Genomic DNA, 19,088 nt, shown 5'->3' with positions numbered 1-19,088 from the left:
TGTTGTGCTCCATAAGGAGGAAGACTCCATGTTGAGAGGCATCGAGATTTTGTGATGTTGCTGTTGGTCTTTTGAGGATGTTGGGACTAGTTTTGGTTGATTGTGAACTAGATGATTTTTTATGTTGCAAGATTGGTTTTGAAATGTCCAATTCTATGTTCAATTTTCTGACGTATTGCACGATTTGAGATGTTGGGATTAGTATTTGCTAATGCTGCAGAAATAAAATTAAAACGTTACATACTTTTTCCTTCTATCACAACAAGTGATATATCGCATTAGTTTTTTTCTCAATGTTGTGGAAGGTGTTCTGGCATGTTTCAGTAGTTTATTTGCAAAGTTGAGATTCTTACATGAAAGGGAGGATAGGGATGTTGTGTGAATGTATTTGTTTTTGTTGCTGTGGAAATTTGATTTTTTAGAATTGGATGGTAGTGAATATTTTGAATGTTACAAAAGTTAAATTTCAATGTTGCCGCATTGTTTACTTGTGTTGCAATTTCCATGGGACGGGCGCCCGTTCTTCTTTGCCTCGGCAGGGGGAGAGACGTCATCGAGCCACGTGAGCAGTCCCCTGTCTTGACCAGGTACACGACAACCATACAGATCATAGCAGAATGGCCACGTGGCAGCCATCAAGCGGGGCGCCTCATCCCCTCTCTGTCTTCTAGCTCCACAGTCCACACATCGTCCAAACCACTCTTTCCCTCCCTTGCCTTGCTCTGCTCCGCTCGCGGGCGATCCTCTCCACTCCTCCAATGGCGCCGCCGCCCACCACGCCCTCCTTCCTCCGCCCGCCACCGCTACCCCACCGCCCTCACCTGCGCCTGCTCTGCCGGCCTCCCTCCGCCTCCTTCCGCGTCTCCGAAATCCTCGGCGGCCGCGGCCTCTGCAACGGCGAGGTCGGCGTCCGCAAGGAACTCGCCTCCACCCCTCCTCCTTCCACCACCGTCTCCTCGCCCGAGTCCTCCACAGGGTCCACGCCGACGGAGGCCGCCCCACCAGCGGTGGACCTGGACGCCTTCGAGAAGGAGCTCCTGGGCCTCACCGGCGGCTTCCCCGGCGGCGAGGTCGGCCTCAAGGACTTCGTCGCCAAGAACCCGCCGCCTCCTCCTCCTTCCAAGAAATCCGGGTCCCAAACCCAAGCCGGCATCTCCGCGCCGCCGCGGCCGCCGGAGCTCCCGCTGTTCCTGCCTGGCATGGTGGTGCTGGTGAAGAACCCCAACAACGCCTACCACATGTACTGCGGGATCGTGCAGCGCGTCACCGACGGCAAGGTCGCGGTGCTCTTCGAGGGCGGCAACTGGGACAGGCTCATCACCTTCAACCTCGACGAGCTCGAGGGCAGGGAGAAGGGCCCGCCCATGGTCAACCCCAAGTCCGTGGTGCTAGAGGACCTCGTCGCGGAGCTCGTGGATGATGACGATAAAAAGGAGGACCAGGCGGCCAAGAAGGAGAAGGAACCCGAGGGCACTGTCGCAGCGGCGTGACCATGCTTCTTGTTCCAGCTATCCTGTATGTATGTATACAGCTAAAAGGTTTGGGGGCTAAAGGGAGTGATAATATATATAACTGTTATATGTATAGTTGGAAAATATTAGTGTGAATTGGGGGCATTGAACAATTGAAGGGTTTGGAGATCAACCAAGCTCTCTTGCTAATTGCGATATGTTTGATCACACTTGTCGTTCGACCTGCATGACTTCTCCTTGGTACTTTAGCTTCTAACCATAATGCTACAAGACTAATTCAATTCAAGGTGAGGCTTGGTAGTTAGTGCAGAAACATGGACAAATGGTTGGATGAGAAATTCAGTTCTGTGTGATCAGTATGGCCACATTATGCAGGTAAATTTCTGTAGCTATAGTGCTTATCTAGTGTAGGATTGGGATGTCGATTTAGCTTGGATTGATTTTGCATAAAACTGGTTAAAGTTGGCCCAACTGTCAATTTAGTATCGATGCTGCTGTATTGTCAAATCAATTACTTTTTGCCTCAATTTTTAAGAAGGGCACAAGACTTATCTTTAGTGATCCTTGGTTTTGGCTGCTGGTGTTGCGAATGAAGTAATTGATTCAAATAGTCATGGATCTGAGCTATAGAAGAAAAGGAACGGTATGAATCTGATAACAAGTGCACAGTGTGTATATTATGCTTATAAAGGAAATTGTGGGAAACTATCTTTTAGATTTCTTCTTCATGCAAAGGAAGATTTGTCAGCCAGAGCATAGATGGGAAATAAGAGGATTTTCTGCTCTTTCAAGTTCTTGTTTGTTATTCATTGTCCCATTGACATGTGTCCATATCGGGACAAGTGCCAGACTCTCAAAACCAGGTAACTAGGCTTCCAAGGTTGTAAACTGTCTACATATTCAGGCTGCCAAGGTTGTATCCTGGTACACCAAGCACTAACCTGACTGAATAAAAGAGGATGATCAAAGAAACAAAGGATTGCTGATAATTATTGATTACCATTCTAAGGTCGTTTAGGAGACGGAGCTTGGTTATCTGGAAGGACATTATGCAGTTAGAATAGCCAATTTTCTAATGCATTTGGAAATATGATCACTGTATACTAAGCATCATATGAAAATATCGGGTGCAGCATGGAATGGTACTTCATGGAAACAACTGCTAATATGGAGTGTGATCCAACTGTTTTTCCCTTATGTTTTGGCTGTTCTTCTGTATTTATCAACTGATATGAATTTGAATACTTTCATAGGTACTGAATTTACATGAGGCAAGATTGAGTGTGTCCAGTGTCTTATCCGGAAATGGGTGAGTCCCACCCGCCTGATCTTTTGCAACGCACATGTTATTTGTTCTTTTTGTGTTCTAGATAGCATAAAAAAGCTAGTTTGCAGGAATACTAGAAAATTTGGCAGTAATAGATCATTGTCATGTAGTAGAATAGTTGTGGCTACCAGGTGAACCATTTGCTAGAGCGGTTAGTCTTGAATTTCTGTTCTTGAGTATATACCTATACAGCTGTCTGCTCTTCAGACGTAGTATTCCATTATTATCCAAAGGAACCTCACCTATCCACTTTGTCCGCTTAACCCCTTAAACAAAATTTTAGCTCACTTTACTCATGAACTATTTCATTTGTCCAATCTACCTCCTAATTAGATTTCTCTTTTTTGTTTCTCTCTGTATGAGTTGAATTTTGAGTTCAAATTTTGTGAGCAGATGCAAGACATGATGGTTTATGTTAAAAAATTATACTAAGAATTTTTCATGGTTACTTTCATAGGTTAGGAATATTTAATTCGAAATTGATCTTAGATATATAAAACTGTATGAAAAGTAATCATGAAAAAATTTTAATATATTTTTCCAACGTCGAGCATTATGTTATAAGTCAACCGACAAAATATGAAATTAAAACTCAACTTTTACATGAAGAAATAGAAAAAGATAAATCTAATTAGGGTTAGATTGAACCAAATGAAATAGTTTGAGGGAAGAAAGTGAGCCTAAATTTTGTTCAGGGGGTTAAGTGGACAAAGTAAATAGGTGAGGGAAGTAAAATGAACTTTTTTCCTTATCTAAAAAGATGACCGTATGTGTGTGTGGAGTGACCATGTGAAGGCTTATTTAAATGAAGAGAAATGAGCCAACATTTGGTTTGTTCCTTCCTTGATTTCGTTCTACTCTAGACCCAAATTCCTTACTAATTTCCAGTCTAAAGTCTAGTTTCCAGTCTACTCTTACATTTAAGCTAAGACTTTCAAGAAACATATCTATGTTTTGAAAAATGTTAAGCACTCATAGTTCACCTTAGAGGACATCTTGCTTCACTTGCATGTCAATATGTTGGAATAGAAAGACAGAACACAGATGTATACTCAAGATATGCTTATATAGTAGCTAATCCTTTTGCTGTTCCATTAATTTGTATAACTTTGGCAGTGAACAGTAGTTTTAAAATAAAAGCAGTGGACAGTAGTAATCTGGTGTTATGATTTAATGGATTTTGCAAATAGTTAGGCTATTATTATATTATTATGCTGCTTACCAGAAGCATATATATTATATGAAGACCATTATGGAAGCTTATTCTAATTCTGATACGGTGGTTCAGTACAGCACTACACCATACCAGAACAGTAGTTATGATGCTACACCAGAGGAGTAATCCTACCACCATGAAAATACATCCTACTGCTCATCTAGTGTAATTGAACTGAAATTTCTTGGTAAGGAACTTGAAGACTGATGATGGATAAGTGTCTGATATGCCTCGTGCATTGTTGGTCTCGCTTGTGGGGAAGCTTGCAAGCATGAAAATGCCACCTTCATGAGGAGAGCTATTTCTTTTTGTTGTTGAAGTTGGTGCCAATGGTCGATGGTCAATGATTTCATTAAGTAGCCTATGCTGCTCCCTTGATGATGCAATATGATGCAGAAAATCTTTTGGATGATCTCCCATCACCACCTCGAGCATTACCACACCGAAGCTATAAACATCACATTCTCTGTCACGGCAGATGTGTATGATAGCTCTACACCGAAACATGAAACTAGAATTAGGAATCACTGTAGAGATATAGAAATAATTCAGTGTAAGAAGAAAGTATATACCAGGAACTATATAGCATATGTCCCTGCTAGCACACTCCAGTTCGATGAATCGGATTTCAAAATCCTAGCTGTGCCAAAATCTGAGACATAAGCCTTGAAAGTTGAATCAAGCAAGATGTTGTTGATTGTGATATCTCGATGGATTATTGGTTGATTGCAGTCATGGTGCAAATAAGATACTGCTTGAGCGACATCTTTAACAAGGGTTGATCTCTTTTCCCAATCCAATTCCTTAGCTAGTTCATCATTTTCTAAGATTACGTGGAGGCTTCCATGCTCTATGTACCATATACAAGAAAATTGTATGTTGGATGGGAGCAAAATCCATACAATTTGACAATGCTTCTTTGTCGAATTTGCGATAAAATTTCCATTTCGCATGAAAATATTCCTTTATCATTGGACTCTTCAGTTTGATGAAGTTTCTTCACAGCAACCAGCTGCCCATCTTGAAGCAGTGCTTTGTATACTTTTCCACATCCTCCCATTCCAATGACATACTTGTCATTGAAATTTTCAGTTGCCCTGATGATATCATCAAATGCTAGTTTTCCATCAAAATTCCACACAGAAAACATGTCCCTTCCATGAGTAATGGCTCCTTCTTCTAGCTTTAATTTATTGTTGATGAGCATTATATAACAATAACAATAGTAGCAATAATGGTGGAACATACAACAAGGGCAACTGGTAGTACCAAACTAAGTAGCTTTCTTTTCTGACGACCTGATAATTGAGTTGAATAGCAAGGTTGCAAGCCAGAGAGATTGCCACATAGACCTTTATTGTGAAGAAACCAGTTAACTGAAGCATTTTGAAGCAGACGTCCTGCTGGGATTGATCCTTCCAAATTGTTGTAGGACACATCAAACGTTGACAGGCTCCCCAGACTTGTAAGGGAGGGTGGAATGCTTCCACTGAACATATTGTGAGATAGGAGATACTCCAGCATATCCAACTTTTCGAGTTGCAGTGGCAAGCCACCACTGAGCTTATGATTGCTAACATCTAGCATGATCTGTAGGCTAGCCAAATTTCCGATTGCAGCAGGCAAATTCCCAGTGAGATTGTTATTGTTTATCTTCAAGGACTGTAGCGTTATGCAGTCTCCCAGTTCATTAGGTATTGATCCACTCAAGCTGTTACCAGATAAATCAAGGTATACTAAGTTGCTCAGCTTGCTCACTAGCGATGGTATGGATCCAGATATCTCGTTCCGCGATAAATTCAAGCTATATAGATTTCTTAATTGGCCGATTTCTTGTGGAATCTCACCACTAAGATGATTGGAGTAGAGTTTTAGTTCCCTCAGGTTGGACAGTTTAGAGAGAGCTGGAGGTATTTGGCCCATGATCATGTTTTTGGCTATATGTAGTACCTCTAATTGGCGGCACTCACCCCAGTTTGGTGAGATGTGCCCAGAGAGCCTATTGGACACCAAGCTGATCAGTTCAAGTTGTGGATATACTCCAAAGTGTTGAGATATATCTCCTGTTAGCTTGTTGTTGAAAAGTGAAAGTTGAACCAAGGTTGTACATGTCTTCAAGCTCACAGGAATGGGCCCATCAAACATGTTTGAAGACGCATGCAGAAATTTGAGGCTGCCACAGATACATATATTTGTAGGCAAATATCCAGAAAGAGAGTTAAAAGATAGGGCAAGTCCAACTAAGCCTGTGAGATTTTCAAACTCCGTAGGAAGGGAACCTGATAACTGATTACCATATGCGAGCAGATTTTGGAGATTTTGCAGATTCCCAAAAGTTTGTGGTATTGACCCAGAAATTTGATTATCACAAAAAATCCAATATTTGGAGGTTCACCAGGTTGCCAATTTCCTTGGGAATCGAGTTTGTTATCCTATTTTCGTGGAGAGCTAGTCTTTCTATTTTAGTGAGGTTTCCTAAGCTGGCAGGAATAGAGTTTGAAATTTGGTTTTGAGACATGTCCATAATCTGGAGATTTAATAGGTTGCCTAGTTCTGAGGGTATCGAACCTGTGATTTGATTTTTATACAGAAGAAGTGTGTTTAGCGTAGTGAGGTTACCTAGTTCCAGTGGTATGGGACCTTTTATTTGGTTTTCACGTTGGCCAAGTTTGCTTAGCACATTGAGGCTGCCTAGTTCCTTTGGAATGGGACCTACGACCATGTTATAGTGAATGAGAAGAGTAGTTAACACCGTTAGGTTACCTATGGATGCAGGGATGTGGCCTGTGAGGTTATTAAAGGAGAGGTCAAGCGTGGTGAGACTCTGTAGGCTGCCAATCTCATGTGGTATTTGTCCTGTAAGGCAATTGCTTGTAAGGTTGAGGTAGGAGAGTGTTGATAGAGAGATGATATTAGCTGGGATACTACCATGGAGACTGTTGTTGTAGAGGTTAATATATGTGAGGTATGGAAGAGCAGAGAAGTTAAGCTCACCGAGCTGGCCATTGGTATCAGAACCTGGTAGAGAAATGTTGGTCACCATCCAAGACTTGTGCTTGCCATGGTGCACAGCACTACGACACACAATTCCAGTCCAGTTGCATGGGCTGTTATTGTGTTGCCATGGACTCATTTGAAATGGGGACTTCGGGAGTATGGACTTCCAGTGAAGAAGTGCCATTTTTTTGACTTCAAGGAGATGCCTGCACGGAGCACCGCATGTACTTGAAGGCAAAGAAGGCATGAGATGAACAAGAAGAGAAAGTGTATAGTCATTGATGTTGTAGGGGTACACAGTGATCAAAATAATTTGTAGCAAATTGGTGGGCAGATTGTGATTACATAGGTAGGGTGCTCCTTTGAATATATAGTGCAACTTAAATTTTCCATGACTTCAGTCTGCAAGCATCCATTTCACTAGGAGCATTTAACATCAATGGTCACAAAGGTCAGGATTGTTGACTTAGTCATAGACAGTACCACTATATCCGTATATTTTTCCTCCCCTCATGCGAGTGGAAAGTGACATACAATGACTCCTATTTCTGATATATTTATTGCCAAGACATAATAAAAAATAACATTTCAATTAGAACCTTTAGCAGCAAATTGACTTCAATTAACATTGCAATAAGCCTTTTTCTTAGTCTGTGGTTTTTTTTTCTGGATTGTTTGACAACATTTTCGTGCATCTGGACTTGTAATTACTTCCCTTACAGTTCCCTTACAGTGTTTGACTTTTCTTTTGAACAAACATCAAACAAAATATTAGCCAAAGGACATGTGGTGTAAGCAGCCATTGAAATCCATATTACTATCATTTTTTCCATTTTTTAGGTTGTAGTTGTGTGCTGGAATTTGAAGCTGATTTGTTTAAAGGTATATATAACTTACAATTTTGTTTCTGAATTTGTTTCAGTCGGCACTAGACTGATTTCTTTAGTTGCTGACAGTGATTTTCTGTACTGAGCTTTTCTGTTCAATGATTCAGATGGGCTGAGTTGGCATATGGATTTTGGTTCACACATATTTTGGCTTGTAAGGCTTCTTCGAAATCAAGCAGTTGAAAGCAAGTGTTGTAGAATTTAAAGTGTAACAACCCAAAATAGTTAATCATGTCATGGAGCATACATGTGCATCATCTCTAGCATCATTGCATCTTTTGAGCTCAATTGATTTACCTTTGGACTTGAAATTTAATTAAAAACTTGCTTTTTGGCATGTACCTTGAGAATAAACTTAGATTTTTACCATTGAACCTATGCTGAGAGATGACTTGATAAATTAGTACTTCTCCAAATATGAATTTAGGTAACTTCTCTCGGATTTTTAGAGACCAGGCAAAATAGCTTACCTGAAAACTCCAAAATAGCCTTCCGGGAAGAATTTTCATTTCAAACTTGCAATAGCTATGATGCCAGTTATGAGCAAAATGGGTTGCCCTTGTTTTATACTACCTCTTTGATTTATTTCATGATTTTTGGAGATCTCTAGGTGGTCCAATTTGAATTCCATATTTAATAAGTTCAGTCTGTTTCGTTTCGGTCTCAGCAACACGTTCTTCCTTTAAATCTTGAGAAACTCATCCAAAACTCTCAGATTAGTTGTTGTTGATGTTTTGTGCGGAATTTCTACAAAGTTTTGCGGAATTTCCAAAGGTTTTTGCGGAGTATGCGAAGATTTTTGTGGATTCTTTGAAATTTTCTATTTTCTAGGAGAGTTGTGGAAACTCCGTAACTTTTTCCGGAAAACTTCGTAAAATTATTCGGAATCTCTATAGCCACCATTTTTCCTTGTCAAAATTGCCTAACACCGTAGTGTGCTGTCCGTTTTCCGAGCCACGTGCCCGTTTTCCGTCGCCTGCATGCCGTGACGGCGCCCAGGCCGTCCGCCCCCTGCCCACAAAACTTTCGAGCTTCCTCCTCCCGTTTTCTCTCTACCTCACTCTCGTTCTTTTCCCATGCCGTTGTTCCTCCTCCTACTCGACTGCGCCGTCACCCCAGGCAGGAGCTGGCCGGCCAAGCCTTGGCCATGCCAGGGTCAAGCTCCCCCTTCTCCATGTCGACCTCCCCCACACAAGAATTAGCCTGCAGTAAGCTATTCTTCGGGTTCTTCTTCCTCAACTCTGGTGAAGCAATTCCAAGCCATATCTCCTCCATCACCGCTCTACTCCAACTTGCGACTCTCTAAATCGTCCTTCCTCATCCTTGGTGAGGTTTCCCTATGGTTTCTCCCTCCTCTCTCCTTCATTGGAAGCTCCTCCATTAACCTCCATGGAAGCTTATCTCCATTGATGTTGCATATCGTCCAAACCTCCGTGCATGTCGTTGCTATGATCTAAAACTGAATCTCCATCAAGCTCTAGGATCAAACCCCACTGCAATCAGTCGCCGGAATCACCAGCAATGCCATTTTCGGAAACTTGACAAGTTATTTACAGTTTGCCATTAACGGAAAACAAGAATATTATCTTGTTTTGTTGAGGATTTAAATATTCTATCATGTATTAGATGCTTTGAATTGGTGTACTTGTATGATAAAAATAGTTGACATTCTTCTATGCACTCATAATATTCTAAGATTTGCATTGCTATGTATGAGATGTTAAAAACATGACTAATCTAATACTCTAAATATTAAGAAAAAATTCACTAGTTTCGTTATGATGTTTAGTACCGGTTAAAATATGTTTGCTGTGAAGATTATTACTTTAATCTCTAGTTTAACTAAATATATGCTTATCTTGTTGTTTGCATAGTTAATTCTCTATTAGTCTAAAAAATTATGAAACCAACTTTGCTAGTTTCTATATGACATGTATCATTTAGTAGAAGTGTTTGTTTGTATGAATCATGTGTAGATTGGTACAGTTGTAGCTATGTTTGCTTAAACCTAGTTAATTAGTAAAATGCATAATAAGTACATATGTGTTCCAAAATTAAGAATCTAGTTTTGTTAGCCTTGGTGGACTCTTATATATTGTATAACATGGGTAACACTCATGAAGTAGTCATGAATTCATATAGTTTGAAATTTTCTAAATAAATGTGCTATGACTTTGTCATTAGAAACCTCCATGTTATAAACTACTAGAATAATAATGCTTGCCTTAGTAAGTGTAACAAGATTAAATAGCTTCTCGTTAGAAAGTTATATTTTTACTTCTATTTCAGATGTGATGCTACAGCTTGTCATTAATTCTTGAATTGTCTAATGTTGGCTAACTAGTGTTACTAGCTAGCGTACTTGAGCATTATCAATTATTTAATATTGATAACAATCAAGAAATACTCCAATTGATGCTTTATGTTGTGACAATTTAATTACATGATAGTTCATATGGCAACTAAAAAAGTAGCACAACTAGCGTTAATAACCTTCTTATACTACAACTTGTCTTGGAATATCATGTGCACATGTATGAGTTATGATCATGACGCTTTCTCTCTATGTTGTGCTTGTGTGTCCTACTTCTAACCTTTGATTGCTTTCTTGATAACCTCTAACCATACTAGCCTTTACTCTTCATGAGTCATTGCATCTCACATGTATATACACTCATGTCATCCTTTCTATTTCATGCATTCATTTAATTTCGTAGAGGATGATGTTCCGGAGTGTTGCATTCTAAATTTGAAAGCTATTACTTATTAATGGTTGTGTATGGGCTTAGCTCTATTTAGACATATGCAATGTGTAGAACCTACTTGACATGTCAACTCTTGGAATTAGCTCAACTTATTTAGAGAAAGTATGGATGCTAGAAATGTCGATATATTTGCTTAGTCATGCTTAGTTCTTGGTAGAAGTTGAGGGGTGGCAATGTCACCACTACTCGCGAGAATTTGGATGTTTGCTTAATTATACTTGAGTAGTTGAGAAAGCATAAAAGATGTGCAACATGAATGATGATTTGAGACTTGAGCAAGTGTATTAGGGCCATGTTGAAAGTGGAATCCAAGTGGCATAGGCTTGCTTGAGTTGGTTAAGACCCGGTCATTATTGCTGTGATACTTGAGCACTATTCCGTACAAACCACATACTTAATATGGGAATTTTAAGCCAAGTAGCATAAGTCGCACCTTGCCTTGACCGGATTCGGCGCGGGATGTGATGAGGTGTGATCGGCCATGTCCGGTGCATCTATACATTTCTGGCCATTCGTTCATAGCCGGGTGTGGGTATGTGAATGGTCGGGGGGCATGAATCAACACTTATCCTAGGCCAAGGGTATGGTCATTGGTCTTGCGCCTCGTGTGGGAAAAGTTGTACACCCCTGTAGGGTTATAATCTATTGCAATAGCTGCGCTCCCGGTCAAAGAGCACACTCATGTACTTGGATTTTAACGTAGAGTTTCGTGAAGAGCTTATGGAAGATTGGGCTCATGACTACATGATCAATTTACTACTTATGCAATTGTATTGGTGCTTGATAGAGAAAGTAGATGTCATGTCTTTTGCTTATTCACTTGATAAATTATGCTCATATTTTTTTATGGTCTAATGTTAAAACTTGACAAGCCTCATGCATCCACCAAATGTATAGTATTATGGATAAGTCCTGCAAATACGCAATGTACTTACGGTGCTGCCGTTAAGTTGTTTTGCAAGTTTCCTTCTTATGAGCGATTGCCACGTTCATTCTAATCTTGTGCAAGTGGTGTCTTATGGGCAAGGACATCATTGTTGCACATTATATACTTTATATCTCCGCTGCCGTTTTAACTCTCAATCTAAGAAAAACATGTTAGGATAGCTACTTAGATCTAAGCTAAATCTAAGTTTGTTAAGAACCTCACTTTAATTGGTGAAACTCTCATGTTCTAGTTGCTTATTGTAATTATAATTTATGAATTTTTGTAAGATGATCAAAACTTGTAAACAAGGTTTAAAAATTTGCTCTCATATATATCCTTGTGATGGTTGCCATAATGTAAAAACGGTACGCGGGTTGTTCCCACTACGCCAGAAACGATTTGTGTTGGCACCTTAATTTTTGAGTGCTGGCGGGCATGAATGCCACCCACCAGCACAAAAGGTGTAGTGGCCAGCCCGTTAAGACCCATCACCACAAATGCATTTATGTTGGCGGATGACATAACCATCCGCCAGCACAAATGGATGCATTTGTATCCTAGGCGATGCTCGAGGCACAAAGCGGGGTCTACCGCGATTATTTCGAGTAAGTCGGATCGATCAATGGATGATAATCCGGTTTAGTTGAGATAATTTGGGTGGTTCCTTGCACAAAGTATCTCCACAATCACGCAGTACCTCTCTTTTGGCACAGCCTGGATTGAAGAAATCCACTTCTACGTTGAATCAATGGGATCTGCTTTCAAAGGTGACGTTTTGACTTGGAAATTTGAACAATTCAAACATATACTCCATGTCATTTTAATGTACGATTGAGAATGCTAAATTTGATGAGAGTGTTTGTCAAGATCAAGTGGGTTCATTTTTCATTTGTATGTTTCTATTGTTCTAGTTCTACTTATTGCCATGTGGCCTTTTTGTTTATTTATGAGAAGTCAGAAGCTTATAGCTCCTGTGCCCAAATTACTAAGATGGATAGCTGTCCATAGAGATGAAAAATACGACAAAAACATAAGATGGTACGATGCTCGCTAGGCACTGTAGCCGGACGGAAATATAACTGAGAATGTCAGGATCTGCATGAAAAGCTAATTCAAATCCCCATGGTGATGAACATCTGCGTTTGTGTGTTGCTTTGCTCTTCTCTTTCAGAGGGATCACGATCTGTTGAGGATTCTTAAGCCACTAATTATGGTTGCAACTTTTTTTTTGTTTTCAATCTTTTTTGCTTGTGCTGTAGTACATGAGTGATGAGATTTCTGTGACCGTAATTTTCAGGGAAAAAAAAATCTAGACTGCTCTTGGTCCAGGAGAAAGCATCATGCTGATGAATTATCACTTGTTTGATACTGTCATACTGATCATCGCGCGTCGGGTTAGAACGAGCCCAGGTGTTTGAAAAGATGATGATTATCAACACCTCTAACTGATCATATAACGTGACTGATTCTGGGTACTGATTGTAAGTTGTGATAGTGTACAACTTCCGAAAGTTGTGTGCAGGCAAAAATGAAACACTCCAAGCGCCCAATGGAAATGACGGGGAGAACGATGCGGCGGTTGTTGGCTGGCGCCGCCGCCTCGCCTTCCCCCGCCGTGTCCGCGATCACCACCCGGCGCCCCCCGTGCTCGGCTTCCTCTACAACCTGCCTGGGCCACCCTTCTTAGTATGGGGCGATGTTGCCCCAATCTCCTCGCTGCGAGGCTCATGCATTTTCCGTGACAACAGTTTGGATATACGCGGCCATGTCATGAGTTCAGCAGCTACCATGGGGAAGCCGTGATCATGCCAGAAGAAGCTTGCGGGCTTGGCTTTGCTGGGATTGAAGACTGCGGTCTTCATTTGTGCCATGGTAGTTATTATTGCTGAGAATAGAGACAGACGACAGATGCATACTGAAGAAATGCTGAAGATGTAAATTATTATTAGCTGCTCCACTGATTTGTGTAATTTTTTTTGCAAAAAAACATTACATGTGATTCCACGGTCTTATTCAACTCAGAGAATGATAAATCTGTTCTTCTGCTGCTCATTTGTAGTGTATGTAGAATCTGAAATACTAATTTTTCATTGTGCCATGGAAGGCCCATACCTCGGAGGTGTTCGATGGATTGCTTGCACCACGAGGGCAGGAATGGGAATGCCTCAACCAGAGGTTCCTCCTTGCGTATCCATCTATTACAAGTGAAAACAAAAACTTTCACCTAGTATCAATATTTCCATTGTTTTCCTTGCGTCCCAATCTCCCATCTACTACAAGTGAACGCCCGCTAGGATGTTTGATAAATGATAATGACAATGAGCACTCTTTCTTCACTAGTACAGCATGTCAGTATGTTCCTGAAATGCCTAAATGTATACAAAAGTCGACAGAGGCGCAGTAGCTAAACTTTTGAAGCAGGCAGTCTCTAATGACATAGTTGTTCCCTTAATTATATGATTTTTGCAACAAACAAGCAATATACTCCTTTCCTTGGTTCTAGCCAATTCGGCAAATAGTAAATTCTTCTTATGTGATATACTAGTAGTTCTGAAACGATACATTAGGAGTTTAGGACAGAAGTCAGGGTGCCATGGTCATGCACCCTGGAGCTCATCAAGTGTGATTGTACTGAAATCTCTAGGGAAGAAGCTAGAACGATGACGATGCCTGATACACCTCCTGCATTGTTGGCCTTGCCTGTGGAGAAGCTCCCAGACAAGAAAATGCCACCTTCACAAGGAGAACTATGCCTTCCTCTTCTGTTGTGGTTGGTGGTGAAGATCGTAGGTCCAGGATTTCCTTAAGACCCCCCCCCCCCCCCCCCCCCCCCCCCCCCCCACCACCACCACCTCAAGCACAAACACACCAAAGCTGTAAACATCACATTTCTCTGTCACAACAGAGGTGTAGGATAGCTGTGCACAACAATGGAACACTCAAGTTAGGAATCACTGTACAGATACAGTTACAATTTGCATGTGAGAAGAGAAAAAATATGTACCAGGAGCTATATAACCATATGTCCCAGCTAGCGCATTCCAGTTTGATGAATCAGGTTTCAAAATCCTTGCTGTACCGAAATCTGAGACATAAGCCTCGAATCTTGTATCAAGCAGGATGTTGTTGCTTGTGATATCTCGATGGATTATTGGTGGGTTACACTCGTAGTGCAAATAAGCTATCGCTTGAGCTACATTTTCAACAAGAGCAATTCTCTTATGCCAAAATTGAATTCTTTGACCAGCTCCTTGTGACACCCGGCCCAATTTGATTGTTGCCCAGTAGTGGTCCATGAGTGCATGTGCATATTTAGTACCACTTTGCTAGTTGAGCAATGGTGGAGTCAACTTATAAATCTTTATCTACCAACCATATCACCTTTAGGTAAATCCTTTTACATGAAGTGAGGACAAAAGTGTAAGGAAGTTGTTATGTGTATGCGTGCCCGCCCCTTAGAAGGGTTGGGCGGTGCGGCTTTGGCGGGCGGATGTTACACTCCTCATCTTGTAAGGTGATATGGAGGCTTCCCTGCTCAATGTTTAATTGTAGAGAAGAATCTTATATTTTGGATGGGAGCAAAAGTCCATACAGTTTAACAATGCTTCGCCGTCGGATTTGTGATAATTTCACTACGAAATCTTTCATCATTCACCTCGTCCTCATTAGAATGAAGTTTCTTCACAGCGACCAGCTTACTATCTTGAAGTTCTGCTTTGTACACTTTGCCATATCCTCCTGTTCCAATGATGTACTTGTCATTTTGTTGAGACTTCAGGGAGATGCCTCCGTGCTGCGTCGCATGAGCTTGAAGGTAAAGAATCCATGAAATTAGCAAGAGGACCAAGGGTATTATTGTCATTTGGTGTTGTATGGGTACAGAATGGTCAGGACAATTTAGGGAGTTATATATGGTTGCAGGTAGCAGGGCCAGCTGTGTCTATATATAGTGTAAGTGTAATGGGCAATGCTATCCACCGTAATTGGCACTCCAATCGAATATTTCATGGTCACACAGTAATCATGAAGGCCGCAACTTCTTAGTTGGTTTTTTTCCAGGTAGCCATCTCTGCCGCCTTTTTGGTTCCTCTTGCCCATGGGAAACGGCACACAGAGATTGCCGTTTATCTAACGTCTAAGTATTCTGTTCGAAACGGCACTCAGAGATTGTCGTTTATCTAACGTCTTATGGTGCGTTTGGTTTCAAGGACGAAGTGGGATGGAACGGGACGATCCTACTTCATCCCGCGTTTGATTGGAGGACAGGTGAGACGGGAACATCCCTAGAAGAGAATATTCTCTCTATATGCGGGATACCCCCGTCCCTCCAAAACGAGCGGACGGGGGCGTCCCACTTCATCTCCGTCAACGCCGTTTCTTCGCGGGCGCGGTCGAAGCTCCCGCGGCCAGGGCGGGCGTGGCAAGATGCGGCCGCAACCGGAGCTCCCGCGGATGGGGCCGTGGCCGAAGATCCGGCGGGCGAAGGCGGGTGCGGCCGGAGCTCCCGCGGCCAGAGCTCCCACGGGCGGAGACGGGCGCGGCCGGGGCGGACGCGGGCGGAGGCGGGCGCGGTCGGGGCGGACGTGGGCGCGGCCAGGGCGGACGGGGGCGCGGCCGGGACGGATGGGGCGGACGCCGGCGGGCGCGGCCGGGGCGGATATGGTCGGAGACGGGCGCGCCTGGGAGGATCAGGAGGCGACGGGGTGGAGCAGGGGTGGCGCGGGCGTGCCAGGGGCGGCGGCGGGGTGGATCGGGGGGCGGCGGGGGTGGATAGGGGGTGGACGGGGGCGTGACCCAGGGGCAGCGGAGGCGAGCAGGGGTGGCGCCGCAGGTGGAGCAGGGAGGCCAGCGTGGCGCAGGGAGGAGGAAGAAGACGTTGTTAGTATGACGAGTGGGGCCCACAAACGGTGTCTAACGGAAGGAGAAAACAGTGCTCATCCCGTTTGTTGCAATCTCTCCAACCAAACAAAAAATTAGGACGAACCCATCCCATTCAACCAAACATGAAATGGGATCATCCCATCCCAGAAAACTGGGACAGGACCGTCCCGTCCTACATTGTCTCCCATCCAAACGCACCCTTAGTTGCGTGGGCGTCCTCCTTGCCCCTGCTCGGTGCTCTGCTTCACCTGGCCTTGCGCAGAAGCGCTCTCCTTCCTTCCTGTCATCCTCGTCTCCTCTCGCATCGTCGGCCGGTCGCGTCCGTTCTACGCGCTATGGATGGGTGTCCCACGCGGGAGGCATGTGCATCGTCCTTGTCCGACGAAGAAATCTTCTGCGCTGGTTCGGCTCGCGGTCGTTGTCTCCCAGTCCCACGCCGCCGCCTCCTCCTCACCCTTGCTTCGCGCCGTGTCCAGCCTTCTCCAACCCAACGCTCCGCCTCATCCGCCACAAATCGGGCGCCCTTGACTGCCCTCCGATGGATCCACCGCCACTGGCCCCGAGCCCCCAACTTCGTTTCTTCCTCTGTCAGTCACCATGCCGATGCGGACGGCCGGCCAGGCGGGTCCGATTGGCGCTGGTCGTTGCCGCGGAGGCGCGGGCGATGTTGATGGTGCGGTCAGTCGGCATGGATGGGATGACCCGCCAGCGTACCTCGCGGGCTCAGCCGGTCTGTCGGTAGTGCGGGCGACACAAGTGCTGGACTGGCCGGACGGGCCATAGTCAGCGCAGCCACTGCCGGTGATGGAGTGGTGAAGAGAGCACTAGCCGGCAGCTCACACCGCCGTCTTTGCCATGTGTGTGGTCCATGACCGGGTTGGTCCCCTTCTCCCCTCCCTCTTCCATCCTCAATCCTTTCTCTGCGTGCGTCTGGTTTCGCCTGCCCGTGCTGTGCTTCCTGCTCCGTGCGCTGCTACCGAGGTCGCCAAGGCACTGTGCACTTGTGCCACCAGCGCTGCCTCGCGGGCCATGCTTGCCGCCCGTTGACCCAGCCACGGTCGTCATGGACGAGGTGATTTTGTTGTTCTTTCTGCTGCCAGTACCTGCACTGCTTGATGAAATGCTTATTCAAGATGATAAAATCATTGCATCTTTTTTCAATATATATTCCCGATTGCATTGGTAAGCATTTTTATTCTATGAACAAGGATACTTACGAGACCATCATGTTAGCATTGCCTATGTACATGTTGAATGATTCACTCCTGTTTTGAGTTCAGTTAGAGCGTTAATAATTTTTCCTTTCGTTCCTGGTCCAAGTATGATGTCCATGTAGTTTAACAGTGTTAATAGCTCTTGAAATATTATGAGGCATTTTAATTTTCCTCTTCCTTTGTGCTTTTAACTGTTAGTATGTATATGTTCCAAAAAATAATCTCATAGCGTGCGTCTCAGCTGTTGTTCTTAGAGCATCAGACATGACCATGTTAACATACTGCGCATATGTGTTTAATTCAAGAGGTGGCTGCGAGTGTTGATTATCTTAGCTATTTCCATATTCTATATCAACGATGTTACTATTAATTCTTTTTAGTGGTTCTTCAATGGCCTTGGGCATATATATTTTAGGCTTCTAGCTTCAAAATATGATAAAAAAAATGTCATGCGTCGTGTTCAGGTGCATTCAGGCAACACAAGCTGATCCTTCCCTTGGTTTTTGTTTCTTCGGATAGTTTTTTTTAACCATTTTGTTCAGGTGTTGAGCAGAACAAATGATTAAATTTTGTAGCCTTTGCAAATACTGCAAGCAAGAAAATGGTTCTTGCAGGGGAGTGGGCGCCCATGGATTGGCTAGTTCCTTGCGCCCATGGATTGGCTAGTTCCTATTTGGAAGGTTACAATTTCTTAACCGCGGCGGTTTCCAATCCAGCTCCATTTTGAACTTCTGCCCTTCTCTTCTGCCTATTCAGAAATCTTCTACTCCCCTCATTTCGCAGCTTCTTTGCTCTGATCCTGATCTCTCTTTCGTGCCTTCTCGTCTGATATGGTTTTGTCTTCTTTGATTAGCCTTGTCATGTTTGTAAGTTTCACCGCTGGCCACGCAGCAGCAGGAGGTAGCCATGGGGCAGCCGGTGCAGCTGGCGACGCGGCCTGCAGTGAGATGCAGAGGAGGTGTTGGCACAGAACCTGAAGCCACAGAACCTACAAAGCCGAGTTTGAAACCCTATGGAAGGACGTTTGTTGAAGACGTTCTAATTTCCCAGTACTAGACTAGCTCCCTTTATGGCGATGTCACCTTGATGAACTCGATATAAACTAGTACTTCTGGGATGCATATTGATGATCATCATTTATTTAATTGGCCACCTAGTGTTCAACTTCACCGTAGAGCTAAAACCCATCTATTTATTTAGTACACCCCCTCGAATTTTAAACGGGCTGCAAATAACGTCCCTAGTTTAGTTTGAAGGGGGTTTGGATGTCGTGGCTTTCATGCATTTCAGCAATTTTTTGATGTCATCTGTTAGCTGGTTGAATGTCCGAAAGAAAGCTGAAAAAGGTAGACGTACTCTCGCTGCTGCTAGATACTCCTTCCGGCCCGCTCTGTCTCCCCT

At 43.4% G+C, this 19,088-nt stretch overlaps 1 protein-coding gene and 1 pseudogene across 1 annotated transcript; one reads left to right on the top strand and one right to left on the bottom strand.

The window, feature by feature from the left end:
- The first annotated feature begins 682 nt into the window (after positions 1–682).
- LOC117835902 (NAD(P)H-quinone oxidoreductase subunit S, chloroplastic) lies at positions 683–1,679 on the top strand. The gene has a single exon (XM_034715226.2). It carries the CDS (start codon positions 759–761, stop codon positions 1,488–1,490), a length of 732 nt encoding a protein of 243 aa, XP_034571117.1. The 5' UTR covers positions 683–758; the 3' UTR covers positions 1,491–1,679.
- Positions 1,680–4,164: 2,485 nt separating this feature from the next.
- Positions 4,165–9,174, bottom strand: LOC117835541 (uncharacterized; annotated as a pseudogene).
- Positions 9,175–19,088: the final 9,914 nt, after the last annotated feature.

Source organism: Setaria viridis, chromosome 9, assembly GCF_005286985.2.
Source record: "Setaria viridis chromosome 9, Setaria_viridis_v4.0, whole genome shotgun sequence".
Lineage (NCBI taxonomy): Eukaryota > Viridiplantae > Streptophyta > Magnoliopsida > Poales > Poaceae > Setaria > Setaria viridis.
This window is presented reverse-complemented; position numbering and strand designations above follow the sequence as displayed.